The 26,255-nt window shown below is 37.1% G+C and overlaps 1 protein-coding gene across 1 annotated transcript; it reads right to left on the reverse strand.

The window, feature by feature from the left end:
• Nucleotides 1–1,084: 1,084 nt before the first annotated feature.
• Nucleotides 1,085–3,400, reverse strand: MAGEE2 (MAGE family member E2). Its single transcript, XM_043570129.1, has one exon. The coding sequence runs from the start codon at nucleotides 3,188–3,190 to the stop codon at nucleotides 1,619–1,621; it is 1,572 nt and encodes a 523-aa protein (XP_043426064.1). The 5' UTR covers nucleotides 3,191–3,400; the 3' UTR covers nucleotides 1,085–1,618.
• Nucleotides 3,401–26,255: the final 22,855 nt, after the last annotated feature.

The following is a 26,255-nucleotide window of genomic DNA, read 5'->3' on the forward strand; positions in this document are numbered from 1 at the left end:
TTTGGAAACAAAATGGTATATCTCCCTTCTTTTTGTCCCTCCCCCGGCGAGACAGTTGTGTCATTCTCTTCCTGAGGCTGACTTAAATGTGAGGAAAGTCTTCTCTCATTTGTTAGGAGGTGGCAGTTTGGGGTAGCCCTTAATGATTAAATGGATGAAAGGGCAGAAAGCTTATGGGTGTCAGGTGGTGAGGAAACATAAAACCTAAACCACTGGCGGGCAACTCCCCCACCCCTGCGTAATAGATGACTTTCCATATAATATCCACTACTGAGCCAGGGCTCCCTTACAGAAATTGTTTTTTGCAGGCTCTCTGGGGAAAGCTTAGTGACAGCTGTGAGCAGGGTTAGAGGCTGCGTGAAGGATCAGGATGAAGAGAGCCAAAGTACTCACCTTAACAGCTTGGATGCGGAAGTAAACTGCAGTGGCAGAGATTGCTGGGTAGAGCTTCAAGTAGATTGTTTGGTCTGACCCAAGATCCAAGACCAGTTGCCTTCAGGAGAATCATTATTGGTTCCCAAGACCCACTCTCTGAGAATATGGGTCTTTGTTATCTCTGCCCCAGGCTTCCCTCTCCCACTTCCCCTTGAACTCAATACTGTCTTTCTGAATCCCCCAAAAGGTGTTTTTACATACTGCCCCTGACTTCCTCAACAATCCCTCCCTCCTCCTTTCCAATCTCAGATCTTAGAAGTCACTAAAGGAGAATTTGCCCTCAGCCCTACATAGCACCTCATACTCCCCTTCCACCACCTCCCCCACTCCCCCACTAATCATTTGCTGGACACCCCTGTCCCTTCCCTAGCCCTTCTTGTGCCCCATTGCCTTCTCCACTGTCCCCTCCCAGCACCTACAGTTTAGTTGGAAGTTACTACTGTGGTCTCTCCTAGCACTCTGAGCTTACCCCTACTATATTACCACAGCAATAAAACATTTTCTGGTTTACTTCAGTGGCCCCTCCCCCTTAAGCCCTGGGTTCAGCTGGGTCTTCTTCACCCTTATGTTCCCAGCACAAAGCATGTGCTCTGAGCATGGCAGGTGCTTAATAAATGTTTGTTGAATAAAAGAATCCTTAAGCATGGTGTCTAATTCATTATGCTTATATTTTTCACTACATTTGGAACAGCAAAGCAAATACAGGTAAATGCCAGCAATTTTTTTCTTACACAACAACAGTAGACACAAAGAAGGCATCCACAGATCAGTGATATTGTGTTTGATTTTGTTGTGTGTGTGTTGTTACTATTGTTACTTAACTTTTGCACCACAACATTTTACTAATTATTTTAAACAATTAAAGAACATTTATATGTTCTCTTCCACATCATAGAAAGATGTAAACGTTACCAATACAATTTACACAGATATCTGAGTTTTATATTAAAACAAGACAGGGATAGCAAATGAGCAATTTCATTTATAAACATTGATCATGAACCTCATTGAAGGGTATATTGTAAGGGAGGGAATACTATTAGAAAGAGAACACAAATAGCAAACACAATGTGTACATTCCACCCCAGCCCTGACTGACTTGTGATTTGGGGTCCCAGTGCCCATTTCCCCAGGGAACCTATAACTGATGACACCCAACTAATGTGATACATTTTCCCAGATTTCACATGGGGCCAAAGAAGAACATGGCAGTTGCCTCAGATCTGACTCTGGCCTCCTCATCTTCAACAGCCTCCCTATATTGCTCTGGCCAGTCCTGTGGTCGCTTTCTGTACAGCCTGGCCATATACTCCAAGGCTTTCATTTTGGTAGTTTCAAGGTGAGCTCGAGGACCCCATAGAAGCTCATACTCAACTGGATTAGAGTAGGACAGTGGCCTGCATTCCAAGTAGCGCTGTCTCATAAGCTTGCAGGTGATGGCATGCTTTCTCCCTACATCCACACCAAATCTACGAAGCATGTTCCAAATGTTGGCCTCTTTGACGCGGTTGCCCATCAGGAAGATCAAACCCAAAATTGGCATCACATATTCTTGAGTGGGTCTCCCCAGGCTGTCTAACATCATTTGCTCTTCTTCTGATTCTGGTTGCTGGACAAGGAGGTAGATGTGCTCACTCGTATCAACCTCAATCAGAGAGAATCCATAGAACAGATCAAGGATTAGAGTAGCTCGACTGAGGATATTTGGGAACACTTCCTCAAATTCTTTGCCAGTGTGAGCCAGTAGCTCATCCTGATGTATAGGCAGCAACTCCTCAGTGACATTAATGGCCAACTGGACCAAATCATTGGCCTTATCGTTCATAGTGTCCTCTGACCAGAATTCCAAGCCAGCAGCCTGTCTTCTTTCTTTGGCTTTGTCAGCTTCCAGGGCCTTGTTATATTCTTCTGGCCAGCTCCAGGGTTCTTCATCATGGGCCTCTGCCACAAACTTCAGGGCTTCCATCTTTGTGATTTCCATGTGGGCTCTAGAGCCCCACAAGAACTCAAATTCGAGGGGATTAGTGCCATATACTGGCCAGTACTCCAAGAACCGCATGCGCACAAAGTCAGTAATGAGCAGGTTCCTTGTGTTCCCAAAGAGGTTGTTGATCCTCTGGGGATCACCCAGCAAATCAACCTTTAACAGCAGGTCCCAAATGGATGCTTCTCTTGCCCGGTTGCCATTCAGAAGGATGTGGCCTAGGACCAAGGCCAGGAGACCTGCCTTTGGCACATCCAAGGATTCTGTTATGCGATCAGTGGTCTGGAAACCCCGTTTGCTGATTAGGTTGTAAATGTCAGCCTGGGGATCAAGAACCCTAAGGTTCAACCCAAAGACCTGATCCAGGTGGGCTGAGGCTCGTCTAAGGATCTCAGGGAACTGATCTGAGTATTCTCTGAGGAACTCTAGCATCTCTGCTTGCTGGATAGAACCCTCGGTTTGGCTTTTCATTCGCATGAAATTCACCAAAGCAATTGACCTGTCTTCTAGAGGGTCGTGGACCCTGAGCGCCCCCAAACGTTGGGACTGCTCTTCAATTAGGACCTCGAGGTCATTCGGGTCCTGCGCAGTCTGGGAAGCGCTGGCATCCTGAGGGTTGATTAGCGCATGAGGGCCCTGGAGGGCCTGGGGAACAAGCATGGAGGTCGGAGACCCAGAGGCGTCACTAGCCTGCATCTCACCCTGACGGTCGCCGTAATCTGCAGTGGTCTCTGCGCTGCCGCGGCGCGCGTTCTGGCTTACCAGAGACATGGTTCCAGGAGTCAGCAGCAGGAACGGGGAAATCAGCAATCTGTCAGAGAGAGGATGGTAGGAGTCGGCGCCTCAGCACAAATCCTAAGCCAGAGACCCGGGATCAGGAGGGAGAGCTGGAGAGAGAAGCGATCTTTCTACACAACCAGTGAGCAAATGACCGCTAGCTTCTCAGTGCCTAGCTTTGCTGCAGCCTACGCAGGCGCAGTCTGGTTCTGCGGCATGGTGGCCACGCCCCGCTTCCAGTCCCCCACTCCTGCCCACTAGGGCTGCCAGGAAGACTAGGGTGGTTGAAGTGGTTGCTGCTGGATTCAAACATTTTAGAGCCGAGAATTCAAGAAAGGGGCAACAAACGGAGGTAAAGCAGAATTAACAAGGAATGAGAGATGTTCAATGACATCAGTTTTTCTGTGAGGTAAAAAGCGCCACGTTAACAGAAGATTCAAAGACGAAGAGGAGGATGCTAACAATGAGAATTATTTTATGGTTTCATTAATTTATCCACACACTCAGCAGACATTTCTTGAGTACATACCACGTCAGACACAGTGCTGGGTACTAGGGATACAGCAGAGGACAAACATAATGATTACCTCTTTCTGTATGGAGCTTACATTCTGGGGTAGGTTCAAACAACGGTGATAATAATGAGAGCTAACCTTTATGGAGCATGTACTATGTACAAGGCAATTTCTGGTACTTTCACTTGCCCCACATTAAAACACTTAATGTTAGCTATGAGGTAGCTACTCTTAATGGTCCTCATTTTACAGATGAGGAAACTGGGTCACAGAAGTGAATTTACCTGTTCAAAATCAGGGAGCAACAAATGGAAGAGAGGAGTATTTGAACACAAGTCTGTCAGAATCTCAAGCATAAGTACGTTCTCTGACACCATCTGCCATTCAAAGAATTTTTTAACCCTATTCATTAAAAATGACTCATATAAGTTAGATGGAAATAGTTGCCCTAATGTAGGGTCAATTAACATATGGTATAAATACAGAAGGAGCAAGCATGGATTACAGCTTAGTTTGAGACGTCTTGGAATAGGGGCACATGTGGGGCACCTGGGTGGCTCAGTCGGTCGAGCGTCCAACTTCGACTTGGGTCATGATCTCACAGTCTGTGAGTTCGAGCCCTGCGTCAGGCTCTGTGCCGACAGCTCGGAGCCTGGAGCCTGTTTCGGATTCTGTGTCTCCCTCTCTCTCTGACCCTCCCCTGTTCATGCTCTGTCTCTCTCTGTCTCAAAAAAATAAACGTTAAAAAGAAATAAAAAAAAGTAATGGGGGCACATGCTTCACAGAGAAACCGAGCTCTAAGTGATGGACAGGATGTAAAGGATATATAAGGGAATTCTAGGCTGAAGGATCAGCATCAGAAAACGCCCAGAGGTGTGAAAGTACAAAATAAGTTTGCACTGCAGCTGGTTACCCAAAGTGGCTACAGCCAAAGTATACTAGTATGAGTGGGAAATGAGGATGAAGGTGGTGAGCCAGGAATGATTGGATTTCCTGTTTTTTCACTAAGCAGTATAACAGAACTGGTTGGAGTCCCACAAGGTGAGAATGGAAACACCAGAAAAGGGCCTGGTTATTTAGAGGCCGGTCATATGTTTGGAGAAGCATAATCCAAGCACTTTGACCAGGAAGAGGGGTCAGCTGCTTTATCTTCAGGGAATGCTACCAAAATAATTGTGCTAAATCCTAGCTCTCAACCATCAAGCTACTCGGTAAAATAGTGGGAAAGGAAAAAATATTACATAGGGTTGCCATTTGCAGCCTTCCTTAAATTCTTGGTGGTAATAAATACTGTAACATTTAGTTATCCTGTGCCCAGGGATTTCTTCAGAAAGCACTACCTTCACATGTGGAAGCCAGACGATTACCTCTGAAATTTTCTATATCTCAGATGTTCTCTATCAGTAGCAAAGCAGGCGGTTCAGGACCATGGATTTGGCCAAACTGGGGTAAAGAGAACAATGTTTATACAACTGAATATGCATGTTCTGCAAGGTAGAAGTGTGTGGTTTGTGTGCTGATTATATCTTAGGAGAATCGTGTGGAAAACAGCACCATCTTTGAGCTACCAAAAAGGTATAATTGAGATCAGATCTGATGGGATCCCTCAGTTTGGTCGTTTCATTTCCCTAGGAGAGCTCCATGTTCTTTGTCTCAGCAGGTGTTGCCTGGCTAGAATTTTATTCTTCAGTCATAAAAGAAAAGAGATATGTATTTTCCTGAAACCCAGCTCACAGTTTGTCATGAGTTGAAGCTTCTACTAACACTCCATCTAATAACAAAAACCCAACATTTAATGGAAACATTTTACCTCTAAATAACATCCTAATCTGATTCCACAGATTTCAAGTCCTTCACAAATTGGTCCCTACCTGGCTTTCCATCTTCATTTTTTTTTAAATTTTTTTTTTCAACGTTTATTTATTTTTGGGACAGAGAGAGACAGAGCATGAACGGGGGAGGGGCAGAGAGAGAGGGAGACACAGAATCGGAAACAGGCTCCAGGCTCCGAGCCATCAGCCCAGAGCCCGACGCGGGGCTCGAACTCACGGACCGCGAGATCGTGACCTGGCTGAAGTCAGACGCTTAACCGACTGCGCCACCCAGGCGCCCCTCCATCTTCATTTTTATCCCCCAGCATTTCCATCCATGAATTCTGCTTCCAAGCCACATTTAGCTACACTCCTGGTCCCAGCCATTTATATTCTACTGGTCTCTGAAGTAGTTTTAGTTCTTGCTAAGTGAAAAATTAAGGAGTTGTGACTGTGAATGTGACATATGGTGTATTTTCCACTCTAAGTGTGAATTAAAAAGATAGGATCATACTCATCATTCTGAACTTCTATCAGCATTTTCTAAACTCCTTTTGCAATTTAAAACCATGAGTATCCTAAATTCCACATATGAGTGAAATCATATGGTGTTTGTCTTTCTCTGACTGGCTTATTTCACTTAGCATTACGCTCTCTAGCTCCATGCATGTTGTTGCAAATGGCAAGATGTCATTCTTTTTATGGTTGAATGATATTCCATTATATATGTATGTATATATGCCATATCTTCTTTATACATTCATCTATCTATGGACACTTGGAATAATTTGGCTACTGTACATAATGCTGCAATAAACACATGAGTGCATATAGCCTTTTGAATTAGTGTTTTGTATTTGTGGGGTAAATACCCAGTAGTGCAATTACTGGATCGTAAGGTAGTACTATTTTTAATGTTTTGAGGAAACTCCATACTGTTTTCCACAATGGATGCACCAGTTTGCATTCTCACCAATAGTGCACAAGGATTCTTTTTCTCCACATCCTTGCTTTCACTTGTTTCTTGTATTTCTAAATTTTTATTTTAATTCCAGTTAGTTAACATACAGTGTTATATTAGTATCAGGTGTACAGTATAGTGATTCCACAATTTCATATATCATCTGGTGCTCATCACAACAAGAGCACTCCTTGAACCCCATCGCCAATTTAACCCATTCCTCCACCTCCCACTCTGGTAATCATCAACATGTTGTCTATAATTAAGTCTGTTTCTTCATTTGTCTCCCATTCTGTCTTGTTTTTTCCCTTTGCTCATTTGTTTTGCTTCTCAAATTCCACATATGAATGAAGTCATACTGTATTTGTCTCCTCTGACTGACTTATTTCACTTAGCATAATACTCTCTAGCTCCATCCACATGCTTGAAAATGGCAAGATTTTATTCTTTTTTATGGCTGAATAATATTCCGTTATTACTATATTACTATGCCAATATTACTATATACTGTCAATAATGGTACTATAAATATAGAGGTGCATGCATCCCTTTAAATTAGTGTTCCTATATTCTTTGGATAAATAAGCAACAGTACAACTGCTAGATCATGAGGTATTTCTACTTTTAACTTTGTGAGGAACTACCATACTGTTTTCCACAGTGACTACACCAGTTTGCATTCCCACCAACAGTGTAAGAGAGTTCCCCTTTATCCACATACTCGCCAACATCTGTTGTTTCCTGTATTGTTAATTTTAGCCATTCTGACAGGTATGAGGTGATATCTCATTGTAGTTTTGATTTCCATTTCCCTGATGATAAGTGCTGATGTGCATCTTTTCATGTGTCTGTTAGCCATCTGTATGTTTTCTTTGGAAAAACGTCTATTTATGTCTTCTACCTGTTTATTAAGTGGATTACATAAGTTTCTTTCTTTCTTTCTTTCTATTTTAATTTTATTTTTTAAATTTACATCCAAATTAGTTAGCATATAGTGCAACAATGATTTCAAAAGTAGATTCCTTAATGCCCCTTACCCATTTAGCCCATCCCCCCTCCTACAACCCCTCCAGGAACCTCTGTTTGCTCTCCATATTTAAGAGTCTCTTCTGTTTTGTCTGCCTCCCTGTTTTTATATTATTTTTGTTTCCCTTCCCTTGTGTTCATCTGTGTCTTAAAATCTTCATATGAGTGAAGTCACATGATATTTGTCTTTCTCTTACTAATTTCGCTTAGCATAATACCCTCCAGTTCCATCCACGTAGTTGCAAATGGCAAGATTTCATTCTTTTTGATTGCCGAGTAATATTCCATTGTATATATATACCACATCTTTTTTACCCATTCATCCATCAGTGGACATTTGGGCTCTTTCAATACTTTGGCTATTTTTGATAGTGTGGCTATAAACATTGGGGTGCATGTGTCCCTTTAAAACAGCATACCTGTATCCCTTCTTTATATATTTTGATACTAACCCTTTCTCAGATATATTCATCTGCAAATATCTTCTCCCATTCTGTAGGTTGTCTTTTATTTTGTTGCTTCCTTTGCTGTGCAGAAGCTTTTTATTTTGATTTAGTCCCAATAGTTTATTTTTGCTTTATTTCCCTTTATCTAGAAAAATGTTGCTAGAGCCAATGTCAGAGAAATTACTGCCTGTGCTCTCTTCTAGGATTTTTATGGCTTCAGGTCTCATATTTAGGGCTTTAATCTATTTTGGATTTCTTTTTTGTGTATGGTAGAAGAAATTGGTCTAGTTTCTTTCTTTTTCATGTAGCTTTCCAGTTTTCCAATACCATTTATTGAACAAACTTTTCCCCATTGCATATATTCTTGCTTAATTAGTTGAAGATTCATTGACCATACAATTGTGGGTTTGTTTCAGGGCTTTCTATCCTTTTCTATCAATCTATGTGTCTGCTTTTTGTGCAAGTACCATACTGTTTTAATTACCAGATTTGTTGGATAACTTGAAGTTTGGAATTGTGATACCCCCAGATTTGTTTTTCTTTTTCAAAGTTGTTTGGCTATTCTTGGTCTTTTGTGGTTCCACACAAATTTCAGGATAAATTGTTCTAGTTTTTAAAAAATATTTATTAATTAGTGAGAGACAGGGCATGAGTGGGGGCAGAGAGAGAGGGAGACACAGAATCTGAAGCAGTCCGCACAGAGCCCAACGCGGGGCTCGAACTTATGGACCACGAGATAATGACCTGAGCCAAATTCGGATGCTCAACCGACTGAGCCACCCAGGCGCCCCTAATTTGTTCTAGTTTTGTGAAGAATGCTGTTGCTACATTGATAGGGATTGTATTAAATCTGTAGATTGATTTGGATAGTATGGACCTTTTAACAATATTTGTTATTGTAATCCATGAGCATGGAATATCTTTCCATGTGTTTTTGTCACCTTAAATTCCCTTCTGAATGTTTTATAGTTTTCAGAATAGAGGTGTTTCAGTAATATGGCTACTAGGCATTTCTAGGCATTTTGTTATTTTTGGTATAATTGTAAATGTAACTACTTTCTTAATTTCTCTTTCTGTTACTTCATTATTAGTGTATAGAAGTTCAATAGATTTCTGTGAATCAATTTTGTATCTTGTTACCTTACTGAATTCATTTGTTACTTCTAGCAGTTTTTTGATGGGGTTTTTAGGGTTTCTATATAGAGAATCATGTTATGTGCAAATAACAAAAGCTTCTCTTCTTCCTTATCAATGTGGATGCCTTTTATTCCTGTTTCTTGTCTGATTGCTGTGACTGGGACTTCTAGTACTATGTTGAATAAAAGTGGTGAGAGTGGAATCCTTGTCCTTTCCCTGACATTAGAGAAAAAGCTCTCAGTTTTTCCCCATTGAGTATGATGTTTGCTGTAGATTTTTCATATATGGCCTTTATTATGTTGAGGTATATTCCCTATAAACCTACCTTGTTGAGGACTTTTTATCTTGAATGTACATTGCACTTTGTCAAATGCTTTTTCTTCATCTGTTGAAAAGATTATATGATTTCTATCCTTTGTTTTGTTGATGTGGTGTATCACGTTGATTGATTTTTCAAATATTGAATCATCCTTGCATCCCGGGAATAAACCTCACCTGATAATGGTTAATGATCTTTTTAATGTATTGTTGTATGTGATTTGCTAATATTTTGTTGAGGATTATTGCATATATATTCATCAAGTTTATTGACCTGTAGTTTTCTTCTTTTGTGGTGTCTTTGTTTTTGCTATGATGGTAATATTGAATGTGTAGAGTGTATTTGGAAGCATTTCTTCCTTTCAAATTTTTGGAATAGTTTGATGAATATAGGAATTATTTCCTCTTTAAATGTCAGGTGGAATTCACAGATGAATCCATATTGTTCTGGACTTTTATTTTTGGGTAGTTTTTTGATTACCAATTTAATTTCATTATTTGTGATAGATCTGTTCATATTGTCTATTTCTTCCTGGTGCAGTTTTGCAAGGTTGTATGTTTCTAGAAATTTATCCACTTTTCCTATGTTATCCTGTTTATTGGCATATAATTGCTCATAGTATTATATTCCTTTGTATTTCTGTGGTGTCACTTGTTACTTCTCCTACCTCATTTTTTAATTTTATATATTTGGGTCTTTTCCCCCCCTATATGTTTCTATAAGTGTTTATCTATTTTTTCTTTTCAAAGAACCACCTTATGGTTTATTTGACTTTTTCTTTTCTTTTTTTCTCTCAACATCATTTATTTCTGCTGTGATCATTCTTATTTTCTGTCTTCTTCTCACCCTCAGCTTTGTTTGTTCTTTTTTTCTTGTAAAGTTAGATTGTTTGTTTGAGGTTTTCCTTTTTTTAATGATAGGCCTGTATTGCTACATACTTCCCTCTTAGAACTGCTTTTGCTGTGTCCCAGAGATTTTGGACCATTGTGTTTCATTTTTAATTTATCTCCATGTATTTTTTATTCCTTATTTAACTGATGCATTGCCCCATTTGTTGTTCAGGGTCATGTTGTTTGGTTTCCAGGTGTTTGTGGGTTTTCAGGTTTTTTGTTTGTTTTTTTGTTTTGCTTTTTTTTCCTTGTGATTTTATTCTAGTTTTGTACCATTGTGGTTGGCAAGGATCCATGGTATGATTTCAATCTTCTTAAATTTATTGAGGCTTGTATCGCAGCCTAACATGGGATCTATTCTGGAGAGTGTTCCGTGTACACTTGAAAAGAATTTGTATTCTGTTCTCTTTGGATGGAGTGTTCTGTACGTATCTGTTATGTCCATCTGGTTCAATATGTCATTCAAAGACATTATTTCCTTATTGATTTTATGTCTGGATGGTTTATCCATTGATGTAAGTTCAGTGTTAAAATCTCATACTATTATTTTATTACCATTAGTTTCTTTCTTAATTTCCATTAACATTTGTTTTATATATTTAGGTGTTCCAGTGTTGGATGCATAGATATTTACAAATGTTATATCCTCTTATTGGAGTGATACTTTAATGTAATGCCCTTTTTTGTCTCTTGTCAGGCTTTGTTTTAAAGTCCATTTTTTCTGATGTAAGTACTGATATCCTGGCTTTTTTTTCACTTCCATTGCATGGTTAATATTTTTCCATCCCTTCACTTTCAGTCTGTATGTGTCTTTAGGTCTTTCTTAGGCAAGTCTCTTGTAGTCAGTATATAGATGGGTCTTGTTCTTTCATCCATTCCACCACTCTGTGTCTTTTGATTGGAACATTGAGGACATTTACATTTGAAGTAATTATTCATAGTTGTGTGCTTATTGTCATTCTTAAAATTTGTTTTCTGGTTGTTTTTCTAGTTCTTAGTTCCTTTATTCTTCTCTTGTTTCTTTGGTTTGATGAGTATCTGTAGTATTTTGTTTGGCTTTCTTTCTCTTTTTTGTGTGTGTATCTATCATAGATTTAGGGTTTGTGGTTATCATGACGTTCCTATATACCATCCTAAATAAAGAGCAGTCTCTATTAATTTGATGGCCATTTAAGTTAATACACATTCTAAAGGAAAATAAAAAGAACAAAGAAAAAAATCTTCCTTTTTCTTTTTCCCCTCCTCTTCCTTTTATACTCCCTTCTCCACATTTTAAGTATATGTTGTCATATTTTACATCTTTTCATTCATATTTCTCTTACATCTAATTGTGGTCATTTCTTTTCCATTTAAAGAAGTCGCTTTAACAATTCTTATAAATCTGGTTCAGTAGTGATAAACTTCTTTATCTTTTGTTTGTCTTGGAAATTTGTTATCTCTCCTTCAAATCTGAATTATAACCTTTTTGGGTAAAGTATTCTTGATTTTAGGTTTTTTTCCTTTCAGCACTTTGAATATATTATGGAAGTCATTTCTGGTTTGCAAAGTTTCTGCTGAAAAATCAGCTGACAGCCTTATAAGGTTTCCCTTTGAGGTATCTTTTTGTATATTTCTTCTTTTAAGATTCTCTATCTTTAATTTTTGACATTTTAATTATTATGTGCTATGCTTTTTACCTCCTTGGGTTTATCTTGTTTGGAACTCTCTGTGATTCTTGGACTCGGATATCTATTTTTCTCCCTAGATAAGGGAAGCTTTCAGTTATTATTTCTTCAGAAAACTTTTATACACCTTTCTTTCTCTCTTATTCTCTTGGGATTTGCAGATGTTTGGTTGATGTTGTCTAAGAGATCTTTTAATTGATGCTTTATTTTTTTTCTTTTTGCTCTTTAGCTTGTGTGCTTTCCATACCCTTTCTTCCAGATCCTGAAACCAATATTTCCCTGTATGTTAACTAAATAAATTTAAATTAAAAAAAGGTTGGATGTACTTAAAAAAATAAAATTTATGCTTGTGTTTTTCCTATGCTTTTATTCTTATAATTGATTTTTAGTTTCATAGCATTGTGTTTAGAAAAGATGCTTGATATGATTTCAATTTTCTTTTACTTTTCTTTTTAATTGAAGTATAATTGAAGCATATTATATTAGTTTCAGATGTACAACATAATGATTTGACAATAATATACATTATTAAATGCACACCCTGATATGTACCATCTGTCATCAGACATTATTTATAAATATTATTGACTGTAATCCCTATATTTACTTTTCATCCTTATGACTTACTTATTTTAAAACTGGAAATTGATACCTCTTAGTTACATTTACCTATTTTGTATTTACCTCACACCAATACCCTCTGGCAACCAGTAGTTCATTCTCTATATTTTTGAGTATGTTCTTCTTATTGTTGTTTTTGTTTGTTTGCATGTTTACCTCTTTAGATTCCACATATCAGTGATGTCATATGGTATTTGTCTTTCTCTGTATGGTTTATTGTACTCAGCAAAATACCTCCTAGGTCTTTCCATATTGTCATAAATAATGACATTTTTTATGGGTGAGTAATATTCCACTCTTGTTTAACCATTCATGTATCAATAAACACTTAAGTTGCTTCTATATCTAAGCTACTGTATAGCTATCTAGGCTATATCTAGGCTATTGTAAATAAAGCTGCAATATACATAGGGGTGCATACATCATTTTTATTGAAGTACAATTAATATACAATGGTATATTAGTTTCAAGAATTGATTCAACAATTCTATAAATTACTGAATGCTCACTATGATAAATGTAGTCTTTGTCTCACACCACACAATGATACTAAAATATTATTGACTATATTTTCTATGCTGTACCTTTCATCTCTGTGACTTATTTATTTCCTAACTGTATGATTGTACTTTTAAATCTCCTTTATCTATTTCACCCATCTTTTCACTCACCTCCCCTCTGGAAATAACTGGTTTGTTTTCTGTATTTAAGATTTTTCTTTGTTTTTGAGATTACACATACAAGTAAAATCATATGGAATTTGTCTTTCTCAGTCTCACTTATTTCACTTTACATAATATCCTCTATGTCCACTCACATTGTCATAAATAGCAAGAACTCATTATTTTATGGCTATTTAATATTATATATATATCACAATATTGTCCATTTATACATCAATGGGCACTTGAGTTACTTCTATATGTTGGATATTATACATAATGCTGCAATAAACATAGGGATGAGTATATTTTCTTGAATTAGTGTTTTAATTTTCTTTGGGTAAATACCCAATAGTGGAATTACTGGATCATATAGTGTTTTTCATTTTTAAGGAACATCCATGCTGTTTTCTACAGTAATGAAAACAGTTTACATTCCTACCAACTGCATAAGGGTTTCTTTTGCTCTACATCCTGCCAACATTTTGTTGCTTCTTGTCTTTTTCATTCTAGCCATTTTAACAAATGTAAGGTGTCTCTTACTGTAGTTCTGATTTCAGTTTCCCTGATTATTTGTGATGTTGACATTTTTTTCATGTGCCTGTTGGCTGTTTAACTTCTTTGGAGAAATGTCTATTTGTGTCTTCTGTCCATTTTTAATCAGATTATTTATTTTTTGGTGTTGAGTTGTAGAAGTTCTTTACATACTTTGGATATTATCCCTTTATTAGATGTGTCACTTGTAAAAGTCTTCTTCTGTTCAGTAGATTGCCTTTTCATTTTGTCTGGTTTCCTTTCCTGTGCTTTTTATTTTGATGTAGTCCCAACAGTTTGCTTTTGCTTTTGTTTCTCTTGTCTTAGGAGACATATATAGAAAATGTTGCTAAGGCTGATATCAAAGAAATTATTGCCTATGTTTCCTTCTGGGAGTTTTATGGTTTCAAGTTTCATATTTAGGTAATTAATCCATTTAAAAAAATTTTTTTTCAACGTTTATTTATTTTTGGGACAGAGAGAGACAGAGCATGAACGGGGGAGGGGCAGAGAGAGAGGGAGACACAGAATCGGAAACAGGCTCCAGGCTCTGAGCCATCATCAGCCCAGAGCCCGACGCGGGGCTCAAACTCCCGGACCGCGAGATCGTGACCTGGCTGAAGTCAGACGCTTAACCGACTGCGCCACCCAGGCGCCCCAATAATTAATCCATTTTAAATTTACTTTTGTCTATGGTGTTAGAAAGTGTCCAGTTTTATTCTTTTGCACATACCTGTCCAGTTTTCCCAGCGCCATTTGTTGAAGAAACTTTTTACCATTGTATATTCTTGCTTTTTTGTAATAGATTGTGTTTTATTTATGGATTTTCAATTTTGTTCCATTGATCTATATGTCTCCTTTTGAGCCAGTAACATGCTGTTTTGATTACTACAGCTTTGAGTATAGTTTGATATTTGGTGTTGTGATACCTCCATCTTTGTTCTTCTTTCTCAAGATTGATTTGACCTCTTTCTCAAATTCATTTGAGTAGACATTGCTGCTCAAGGTCTTTTGTGGTTCCATACAACTTTTAGGATTTTTTTGTCCTGATTCTGTGAAAAATTCTATTGGAGTTTTGATAGGGATTGCATTTAATCTATAGATTTTTTGAGTAGTATTGACATTTTAATAATATAGTTATTCCAATCCATAGGCATTGTATATCTTTCCAATATTTGTGTTGTATTTAATTTATTTTATCAGTATTCTATAGTTTTTCAAGTATAGGTCTTTTACATATTTAGTTAAATATATTCCTCGATATTTTATTCTTTTTGATGCACTTGTAGATGGGATTCTTATTTTTATTTATTTCTCTTTCTGCTATTTCATTGGTAGTGTATAGACATGAAACAGATTTCTGTATACTGATTTTGTATCCTGCGATTTTACTGATTTCATTTATTAGTTCTAATACATGATTTTTGGTTTTTATGGTTTTCTATATATAGTACCATGTCATTTGCAAATTAGTAAAAGTTTTATTTCTGCTTTGTCAATTTGGATGTCTGCCACTTCTCTTTCTTGTCTGATTGCTATGAGTAGGAATTCCAGTACTATGTTGAATAAAAGTTCTGAGAGTGGACATCTTTGTCATGTTCTTGATTTTAAAGAAAAATTTTAGCTTTTCAACATTATGATGGTAGCTGTAGGTTTGCCATATATGGCTTTTTTTATGTTCAGGTATGTTTCTTTTATACCCACTTTGTTGAAAGACTTTATTATGAATGGATATTTAATTTTTTCAAATTCTTTTTCTGTATATATTATAAAGATCATATGTATTTTTAATCCTCTATTTTGTTAACATGGTGTATCACAATGATTAATTTGAATATCTATATATTCATCCTTGTATCCCTGGAATAAATCCCACTTGATCATCGTGAATTAACCTTATAATGTATGTTTGAATTCCATTTGCTAATATTATGTTGAAGTGTTTTGTTTTGTTTTGTTTTGTTTTGTTTTTGCATCTGTATCCAACAGGAATATTGGTCTGTAATTTTTTTTCTTTGTAGTGTCTGGCTTTGGTGTCAGGATGATGTAGACCTCACAGATTGATTGTGAAAACATTATTTATTTTTCAAATGTTTTTAGGAAGAGTAGATATTAACTCTTCTTTAAACACTTGGTACAATTTGCTTGTGAAGCCATTTGGTCCTGGACTTTGGGAGTTTTGTTAATTAAAAATTCAATTTAATTACTAGTAATCAGTCTGTTCAAATTTTCTATTTCTTCCTGATTAAGTTTGGAAGATTGTATGTTTCTTGAAATTTGTCCATTTCTTCTAGGTTCTCAAATTTGTTACCATATAATTTTTTTTAATTTAAATTTTAGTTAACATACAATGCAACATTGGTTTTAGGAGTAGAATTCAGTGATTTATCACTTACATACAACACCCAGTGCTCATCACAGCAAGTGCCCTTTTTAACCCATCACCCATCTAGCACATCTCCCACCCACCTTCCTCTAATTCTTAGTTTGTTCTCTATCATTAAGAGTCTCCTTTGGTTTGTTTCCCTCTATTCTCTTTTTTCCTCCCCTTCCCATGGCTTCATCTGCTTTGTTTCTTAAATTCCATATATGAGTGAAATTTGTATTTCCCTGACTGACTTATTTCACTTAGCATAATACATTCTAGTTCTGTCTACATCATTGCAAATGGCAAGATTTCATTCTTTTTGATGGCTGAGCAATATTCCATTGTATATACACAACACATCTTCCTTATCCATCCGTCAGTTGATGGACATTTGGGCTCTTTCCATAATTTGGCTATTGTTGATAATGCTGCTATAAACATTTGAGTACATGTACCCTTTTGAATCTGTATTTTTGTAACTTTTGGGTAAATACTTAATAGTGTAATTGTTGATAATACGGTAGTTCTATTTTTAGGTATTTAAGGAACCTCCATACTTTTCTCCAGAGTGGCTGCACCAGTTTGCACTTCCACAAACAGTGCAAGAGGGTTTCCCTTTCTCTCCACCTTGCCAACACCTTTGGTTTCTTGTGTTGTTAATTTAAGCCATTCTGACAGAAGGTGTGAGGTGGTATCTCATTGTGGTTTTGATTTGTATTTCCCTAATGATGAGTGATGCTGAGCATCTTTTCATGTGTCTGTTATCCATCTGGATGTCTTCTTTGGAAAAGTGTCTATTTATGTCTTCTGCCCATTTATTCACTGGATTATTTGTATTTTGGGTGTTGAGTTTGATAAGTTCTTTATAGATTTCAGATACTAACCCTTTGTCTGATATGTCATTTGCAAATATCTTTTCACATTCTGTAGACTGCCTTTTAGTTTTGTCGATTTTTTTCCTTCACTATGCACAAGCTTTTTATCTTGATCATGTCCCAATAGTTCCTGTTTGCTTTTGTTTCCCTTGCCTTTGGCAAGGTGTCTAGTAAGTAGTTGCTCCAGCCAAGGTAAAGGAGGTTTTTACCTGTGTTCTTCTCTAGGATTTTAATGGTTTCCTGTCTCAAATTTAGGTCTTTCATCAATTTTGACTTTATTTTTGTGTATGGTGTAAGAAATTGGTCCAGTCTCATTCTTTTGCATGTAGTTTTCCAGTTTAACCAACACCATTTATTGAACAGATTGTCTTTTTTTCCCATTGGATATTCTTTCCTGCTTCGTCAAAGATTAGTTGACCTTATAGTTGTGGGTCCATTTCTGGGTTTTCTATTTAGTTCTATTGATCTATGTGTCAATTTTTGTGCCAGTACCATATTGTCTTGATGACTACACCTTTGTAATATAGCTTGAAGTCTAGAATCGTAATGCCTCAAGTTTTATCTTTCTCAGAATTGCTTTGTCTATTTGGGGTCTTCTGTGGATGTATACAAATTTTAGGATTGTTTATTCTAGCTCTGTGAAAAATGCTGGTGATATTTTTCTAAGGATTGTATTAAATGTATAGATTGCGTTGGGTCCTATAGATATTTTAACAATGTTTGCTCTTCCAATCCATGAGTATGGAATGCTTTTCCATTTATTTGTATCATTTTCAATTTCTTTCATAAATATCATATAGTTTTCAGAGTAAAGATATTTTACCTCATTAGTTATGCTTATTTGTAGGTATCTTGTTGTTTTTGGTGCAATTGAACATGGGAATCTTTCCTTGATTTCTTTTTCTGCTGTTTCGTTATTGGTATTATATAAATGCAGCAAATTTCTTCCTGCTGATTTTATATCCTGTGACATTGCTGAGTTCGTGTATTGTAGCAATTTTTTGGTGGAGTCTTTTGGGTTTTCTACATAGAGCATCAAGTTGTCTGCAAATAGTGAAAGTTTGACTTCTTCCTTGCCAATTTGGATGCATTTTATTTCTTTTTGTTGTTTGATTGCTGAGGCTAAGGCTTCCAGTACCATGTAAAATAATAATAGTGAGAGTGGACATCTTTGTCTTATTCCTGACAATAGGGGAAATGTTCTCAGTTTTTCCCCATTGAGGCTGATATTAGCTGTGGGTCTTTCATATATGACCTTTATGATGTTGAGGTATGTTCCATCTTTCCCTACTTTTTTGAGTTTTTTTTTTTTATCAAGAATGGATGCTGTATTTTGTCAAATGTTTTTCCTGCATCAGTTTAGAAGATCATATGATTCTTATCCTTTCTTTTATTTATGTGGTATATCACATTGATTGATTTGTGAATATTGAACCAAACCTGCAGCACAGGAAAAAATCCTATCTGATCATAGAGAATAATTCTTTTAATGTGCTATTGAATTTGACTTGCTAGTATCTTGTTGAGAATTTTTGCATCCATGCCCATCAGGGATATCGGCCTGTAATTTTCCTTTTTTAGTGGGGTCTTTGTCTGGTTTTGGAATCAAGGTGATTCAAACAATGAGTTTGGTTGTTTTCCTTGTATTTACAATATTTTGGGGAATGCTTTGGGAAGAATAGGTATTAACTCTTCTTTAAATGTAAGGCAGAATTCCTCTGGAAAGCCATCTGGCTCAAGACTTTTGTTTTTTGGGAGATTTTTTTTTTATTACTGATTCAATTTCTTTGCTGGTTACGGGCCTGTTCACATTTTCTATTTCTTCCTGTCTCAGTTTTGTGAGTTGTAGGAATTTGTCCATTTCTTCTTGATTTCCCAGTTTGTTGGCATATAATTTTTCATAGTATTCTCTTATATTTATTTGTATTTCTGTGGCATTGGTTGTGACCTCTCCTCTTTCATTTGTGATCATATCTATTTGTGTCCTGTCTCTTTTATTTTTGATAAGTGTGGCTCAGGGGCTATCAATTTCCTACCTCTTAGTTTCATTGAACTGTTCAACTGTTGTTGTTGCTTGTATACCATACATTTCTACTCTAATATTTATTATTTCCCTTCTTCTGCTGGCTTTGGGTTTTATTTGTTTTTCCTTTTCTGGCTCCTTTAGGCATAAGGTTAGGTTGAGTATTTGGGACATTTTTTGCTTCCTGGTATAGGCCTGAATTTCAATATACTTCCCTCCTAGGATTGTCTTTGCTGCATCCCAAAGGTTTTGGACTGTCGTTTTTTTTTTTTTTCATTTGCTTCTGTGTATTTTGTTTATTTGTTCTCTAATTTTCTGGTTAACCCATTCATTATTTTTTAAAGTTTATTTATTCATTTTGAGAGAGAAGGAGAGTGTGAGCAGAGGAGGGGCAGAGAGAGGGGAGCAGAGAGAGAATCCCAAGTAGGCTCCACATTGTGAGCCCAGAGCCCAACGTGGAGTTCAAACTCACAAACAGTGAGATCATGACCTGAGCTGAAATCAAGAGTCAGACACTTAAGTAACTGAGCCACTCAGGCATGCCAATCCATTCATTCTTTAGTAGGATGTTCTTTAATTTCCATGTATTTGAGGGCTTTCCAAATTTCTTCTTGTGGTGACTTCAAATGTCATAGCATTGTGATCTGAAAATTTGCATGGTATGATCTCAATCTTTTTGTACTTGTTGAGGGCTGATTTGTTACCCAGTATGCGATCTATTCTGGAGAATGTTCCATATGCACTAAAAAAAATGTGTATTCTGCTTCTTTGGGATTAAATGTTCTGAGCATATCTGTTAAATCCATCTGGTCCCATGTGTCATTAAAATCCATCATTTCCTTGTTGATTTTCTTCTTAGATTATCTGTCCATTGTTGTAAGTGGGGTGTTAAAGTCCCCTACTATTATTGTATTATTAATGACTTACTTTATGTTTGTTATCAACTGATTTATATATTTGGATTCTTCAAATTGGGAGCACAATTACTTGCAATTGTTAGCTCTTCTTGATGTATAAATCCCTTAATCATGATTTAATGCCTTTCTTCATCTCTTGTTACAGGTTTTGTTTTAAATCTAGTTTGCCTGAAATAAGTATGGATGCTCTGGCTTTCTTTTCATTTCCATTAGCATGATAGATCGTTCTCCATCTCCTCACTTTCAATCTGCAGTGTCTTTAGGCCAAAAGTGAGTCTGTTGTAGGCAGCATATTGACAGATCTTGTTTTTTTATTCATTCTGATACCCTATGTCTTGTGATTGGAGTATGTAGTCCATTTACATTCAAACTGGTTATTGAAAAGTATGAATTTAGTGCCATTGTGTTACCTGTAGAGTTGGTGTTTCTGGTCTTTTCTAGTCTTTGTTGCTCTTGGTCTCTTTTTTCTCCACTCAAAGAGTCCCCCATAAAATTTCTTGTGTGGCTGGTTTAGTGGTCACAAACTCCTTTAGTTTTTTTTTTAATACGAAATTTATTGCCAAATCGGTTTCCATACAACACCCAGTGCTCATCCCAACAGGTGCCCTCCTCAATACCCATCACCCACCCTCTTCTTCCTCCCACCCCCCATCAACCCTCAGTTTGTTCTCAGTTTTTTTTCTTTTTTTTTTTAAATTATTTTTAACGTTTATTTATTTTTGAGACAGAGAGAGACAAAGCATGAACGGGGGAGGGTCAGAGAAAGGGAGACACAGAATCTGAAACAGGCTCCAGGCTCTGAGCTGTCAGCACAGAGCCGGACGCGGGGCTTGAACTCACGGACCGCGAGATCATGACCTGAGCCGAAGTCGGCTGCTTAAACGACTGAGCCACCCAGGCGCCCCTGTTCTCAGTTTTTAAGAGTCTCTTATGTTTTGGTTCCCTCTCTCCCTAACCTTTTTTTCCCTCCCCCTCCCCCTTGGTCTTCTGTCAAGTTTCTCAGGATCCACGTAAGAGTGAAAACATATGGTATCTGTCTTGCTCTGTATGACTTATTTCACTTAGCATAACACTGTCCAGTTCCATCCACATTGCTACAAAAGGCCATATTTCATTTTTTCTCATTGCCACGTAATATTCCATTGTGTATATAAACCACAATTTCTTTACCCATTCATCAGTTGATGGACATTTAGGCTCTTTCCATAATTTGGCTATTGTTGAAAGTGCTGCTATAAACATTGGGGTACAAGTACCCCTATGCATCAGTACTCCTGTATCCCTTGGGTAAATTCCTAGCAGTGATATTGCTGGGTCATAGGGTAGATCTATTTTTAATTTTTTGAGGAACCTCCACACTGTTTTCCAGAGAGGCTGCACCAATTTGCATTCCCACCAACAGTGCCAGAGGGTTCCGTTTCTCCACATCCTCGCCAGCATCTATAGTCTCCTGATTTGTTCAATTTGGCCACTCTGACTGGTGTGAGGTGGTATCTCAGTGTGGTTTTGATTTGTATTTCCCTAATGAGGAGTGGCATTGAGCACTTTTCATGTGCCTGTTGGCCATCTGGATGTCTTCTTTAGAGAAGTGTCTATTCATATTTTCTGCCCATTTCTTCACTGGATTATTTGCTTTTCTGGTGTGGAGTTTGGTGAGTTCTTTATAGATTTTGGATACTAGTCCTTTGTCTGATATGTCATTTGCAAATACCTTTTCCCATTCCGTTTGTTGCTTTTAGTTTTGTTGATTGTTTCATTTGCAATGCAGAAGGTTTTTATCTTCATGAGGTCCCAATAATTCGGTTTTGCTTTGAATTCCCTTGCCTTTGGGGATGTTTCAAGTAAGAAATTACTGCGGCTGAGGTCAGAGAGGTTTTTTTACTGCTTTCTCCTCTAGGGTTTTGATGGTTTCCTGTCTCACATTCAGGTCCTTCATCCATTTTGAGTTTATTTCTGTGAATGGTGTAAGAAAGTGGTCTAGTTTCATCCTGCATTTTGCTGTCCAGTTCTCCCAGCACCATTTGTTAAAAGAAGATATAAAGAAATGGAAAAACATTCCGTGCTCATGGATTGGAAGAATAAATATGGTTAAAATGTCAATACTACCCAAAATTATCTACACATTCAATGCAATCCCAATCAAAATTGCACTAGCATTCTTCTCGAAGCTAGAACAAGGAATCCTAAAGTTTGTATGGAACCACAAAAGACCCCGAATAGCCAAAGTAATATTGAAAAAGACCAAAGCGGGAGGCATCACAATCCCAGACCATAGCTTCTACTACAAAGTTGTAATCATCAAGACAGCATGGTATTGGCACAAAAACAGACACATAGACCATTGGAATAGAATAGAAACCCCAGAATTAGACCCAAAAAATATGGCCAACTTATGACAAAGCAGGAAAGACTATCCAATGGAAAATTTTTTTTTAATTTTATTTTTTATTTTTTAAAATTTACATACAAATCAGTCAGCATATAGTGAAACAATGATTTCAGGAGTAGATTCCTTAATGCCCCTTACCCATTTAGCCCGTCCCTCCTCCCACAACTCCTCCAGTAACCCTCAGTTTGTTCTCCACATTTATGAGTCTCTTCTGTTTTGTCCCCCTCCCTGTTTTTATATTATTACAATGGAGCATTACTCGGCAATCAAAAAGAATGAAATATTGCCATTTGCAACTACATGGATGGAACTGGAGGGTATTATGCTAAGTGAAATTAGTCAGTCAGAGAAAGACAAAAATCATATGACTTCACTCGTATGAGGACTTTAAGAGACAAAACAAATGAACATAAGGGAAGGGAAACAAAAATAACAAACTCCTTTAGTTTTTGTCTGAGAAGCTTTTTAACTCTCCTTCTATTCTGAATTACAGGCTTGCTGTATTCTTGGCTGCATATTTTTCAGATTCAGAATGTTGAATATATTTTTCCACTTCTTTTTGGCCTGCCAAGATTCTGTGGACAGATCTGCTGTGAACCTGATCTATCTTCCCTTGTAGATTAAGGATTTTTTTCCCTTGTTGCTTTCATGATTCTTTCCTTGTCTGTGTATTTTGTGAATGTGACTATGGTATGTCTTGGCCATGGCCAGATTTTGTTGAATTTAATGTTATTTTTTTTTTTCCTTTTTAGCACTTTGAATATATCATGCCAATCTCTTCTGGAGTGCAAAGCTTCTGCTGAAAAATCAGTGATAGCCTTATTGGATTTCCCTTATGTGGAGCAATTTGCTTTTCTCTTGTTACTTTTAAGATTCTCTCTTTATATGTAATCTTTTTCTGTTATTTTGTTATGTGTCATCATGTGGACCTCTTTGGGTTCATCCTGTTTGGTGCTCTCTGCCTTTCCTGAACTTGGATATCATTTCCTTCCCCGCTTTAGGGAAGTTTTCAGCTATTATTTCTTCAAATAAGGTTTGTACCCCCTTCTCTCTCTTCTTCTGGGACCCACATAATATGAATGTTAGTACACTTGTTGTCCCAGAAGTTCCTTAGCCTATTCTTATTTTTATTTCTTTTTCCTTTTTGATGTTCTGCTTATGTGTTTTCCACTTTCCTGTCTTCTAAATCTCTAATTCATTCTGCATTCTCTAACTTACTGTTGTTTCCTTCTTGTGTATTTTTTATTTCACTTATTGTGTTCTTCAACTCTGATTACTTCCTTTTTATGTTTTCTCTCTTTGTTGATGTTCTCAATGAGTTAGCCCCTCTTCTCTCAAGTCCAGTGTGCATCTTATGACCATTACTTTGAACTTTTTATCAGTTAGATTGCTTATTTCTGTTTCTTCTAGTTCTTTTCTAAAGTTTTACCTTGACCTTCATTTGGAGCATATTACTCTGTCTCATTTGTTTGACTTTTTGTGTTGGTTTTTATGAATTAAGTGGAACAACTGCTTCTCCTAGCCTTGAAGGAATAGCCCTGTATAGGACAATTCCCTGTATAGACTACATTGCCTTGTGGGTCTGGGCAGCTGTCTGGAGCTATAGAAGGCATAGGCTGGGGGTCCTGGGCCATTCCACACCAGGTCAACACTGGATGTATAGCTATTGCTGAAGCAAGCAGAAACCAAGTGGTCCTGTGGTGCTCCTCACAGGGGATCCCCTGGTAGTTTGGCTGGAGCTGAAGTGGGTAGAGCCTGTGTTGTCATGAGATGCTCAATGCTGGTGATTCTCTGGCGGGACAGCCAGGGCTACAGTGATATGAACTGGGGGGTCTTCGGGTATTAGTTGCAGGGGACACTCTGACAGTATGGCAGGAACTGAAGTTGTACAGTCCACAGGTCCCAGGGCATTTTATGCCAGTGCTACCCTTGTGAGATGGCTGAAGCTGAAGAAGGCACAAGCTAGGTGGGGCACTCAACACAGGAATAATGGCTGGAGCTGAGGAAAGCATGTGTTGGAGAGGTCTAATTGTGCTCTGTTTGTATGTGGGGAGGGTCTCTGGAGGATAGCTAAAACTGAAGCAGGTGTGGATTGGGTTTTCTCAGGATTCTTGTGCCTATACCACCTTGATTTAATCGCCGAAGCTGCAGTGGGTGCTATTTGGTGTTGTCCCAGTGTACACTGCACTAGGACCACCTCAGTGGGATGGCTGGAGCTTAGACAGGCATGGATAGGAGCCACTTTGGGGGGATGGCTGGAGTTATTTTGAGCTAGGGGCCCAGGGATCACTAAAGTGGCAGGCTGACCAGGGCACCTGGACCCTGCTTCTATCTATGCTGTCAAGGTGGAGAGGTAATATGAACAATGTTGCTTACCACACCTCCAACACCAGAAAGCATTCCTGCAGTTTCCTTAACATTTGGCAGACACTCTAGAATTAGTTCTTTTCTAGTCTATTTGCTCTTTAAACTGCAGCTTTTTTCCTGTGGCTTATGGATAGCAAATCTTCTGGCAGTCCCTCTGCTATCCCTCCCTACTACAGTTTAGAGCATTGGAGGTGGTTTTCTTGTTGTTATCATGTCTCCTTATCTCCTGCTGCTCTCTATGCGGTCACTCTATCCTTTTGTTATCCAAAAGCTGTTCAGTAAGCTCTCAGTTCTTCAGGAGAAGTTCTATATGTAGGTGTAGATTTGGTGTGTCCATGAAGGAGGTGTGTTCAGGGTCTTCCTACATTGCCATCTTGTTCCTCTCTTGTATCAGTCTTGTGTTTAAATATGACTATGTTTATTTTTGTTTGAAAATATACTCAATTATTAAAAGATATTTATATTGACATGTTTTAATTATAACCAACCAATGAAGTTAAATTCCTTTTCGGTCATTTTTTTATATTATGTTTTTAAAAATAAAATCTATCATGACTGTTTTGACTTAACTAAAATTTAGAGATTTGGGGGCAAACCTAGTTATTTTTATTGTTTTTTTTTCTTTTACAAGGCAAATGAGCAAATGTTTTTTGTCTGAAGTTCACTTTTGGAAATTCAATGGTAGAAAAGAATAATTTTATTATTTTGAATTTGAATCCTAATTTTGGACAAAGAAAATCAAGAAAAAGTTCAGGGAATAGATAAGTAACAGGAGTAAAAGGTATAGTATAGGGAATATAGTTAATGGTATTATAATAGCATTGCATGGCGACATATGGTAGCTATGCTTGTGGTGAGCAGAGAATAACATATAGAGTTGTTGATGTTGCATACTCAAAAGTAATGTAGCATTGTATGTCAACTATGCTCAAAATGTAAAAGAAAAATTTCAGAGTAATTCAAGAAGCACTAAGTTAACAGAGTAATTTGGTGACAGAAATTCTACTAGTCTGGGCATGAAATAACAAAATAATGTAGTCATTTTATAAGAAAATAACCAAATTCTAATGTTACCACTTTGGTACATTATTCATATAGGAACTTATATTAAAGGATTCATTAATATGCCTTTGTGTTTATGCACTTAAGCATACACGTATATATAAATATAGTAATCAGTTATAAATTAAAGATTTTAGCTATAGCCTTAAAATATAATTAACTGAGCATACTAAATAAATAATATATATTATTAATTTACCATTTGAATTAACTGTAACAACCTTCTTAAACAGAAAATCATAGCCATTATTTTGTATATTTTTGGATTTCTCTGTAATTATTGTAACTAGTATGATTAACCATTTATATTAATTATTAACTGTAATTAAAGTAACCAACTTTGTCTATATAAAAGAGAAAACTGTGGTGCCAAAACCCCAAAAGTATTTATTTTTTCCATGAGCACTATTTCATATTATTTTAACAACTCTGAGGAAACAAAAATAAACATACATGTATAGTAATCCAAAAG

This window comes from Prionailurus bengalensis, chromosome X (genome assembly GCF_016509475.1).
Source record: "Prionailurus bengalensis isolate Pbe53 chromosome X, Fcat_Pben_1.1_paternal_pri, whole genome shotgun sequence".
Taxonomy (NCBI): Eukaryota; Metazoa; Chordata; class Mammalia; order Carnivora; family Felidae; genus Prionailurus; species Prionailurus bengalensis.

Excerpts from the sequence above, each read along its gene's own strand:
- MAGEE2 (XM_043570129.1), bottom strand. The coding sequence starts at position 3,190 with ATGTCTCTGGTAAGCCAGAACGCGCGCCGCGGCAGCGCAGAGACCACT.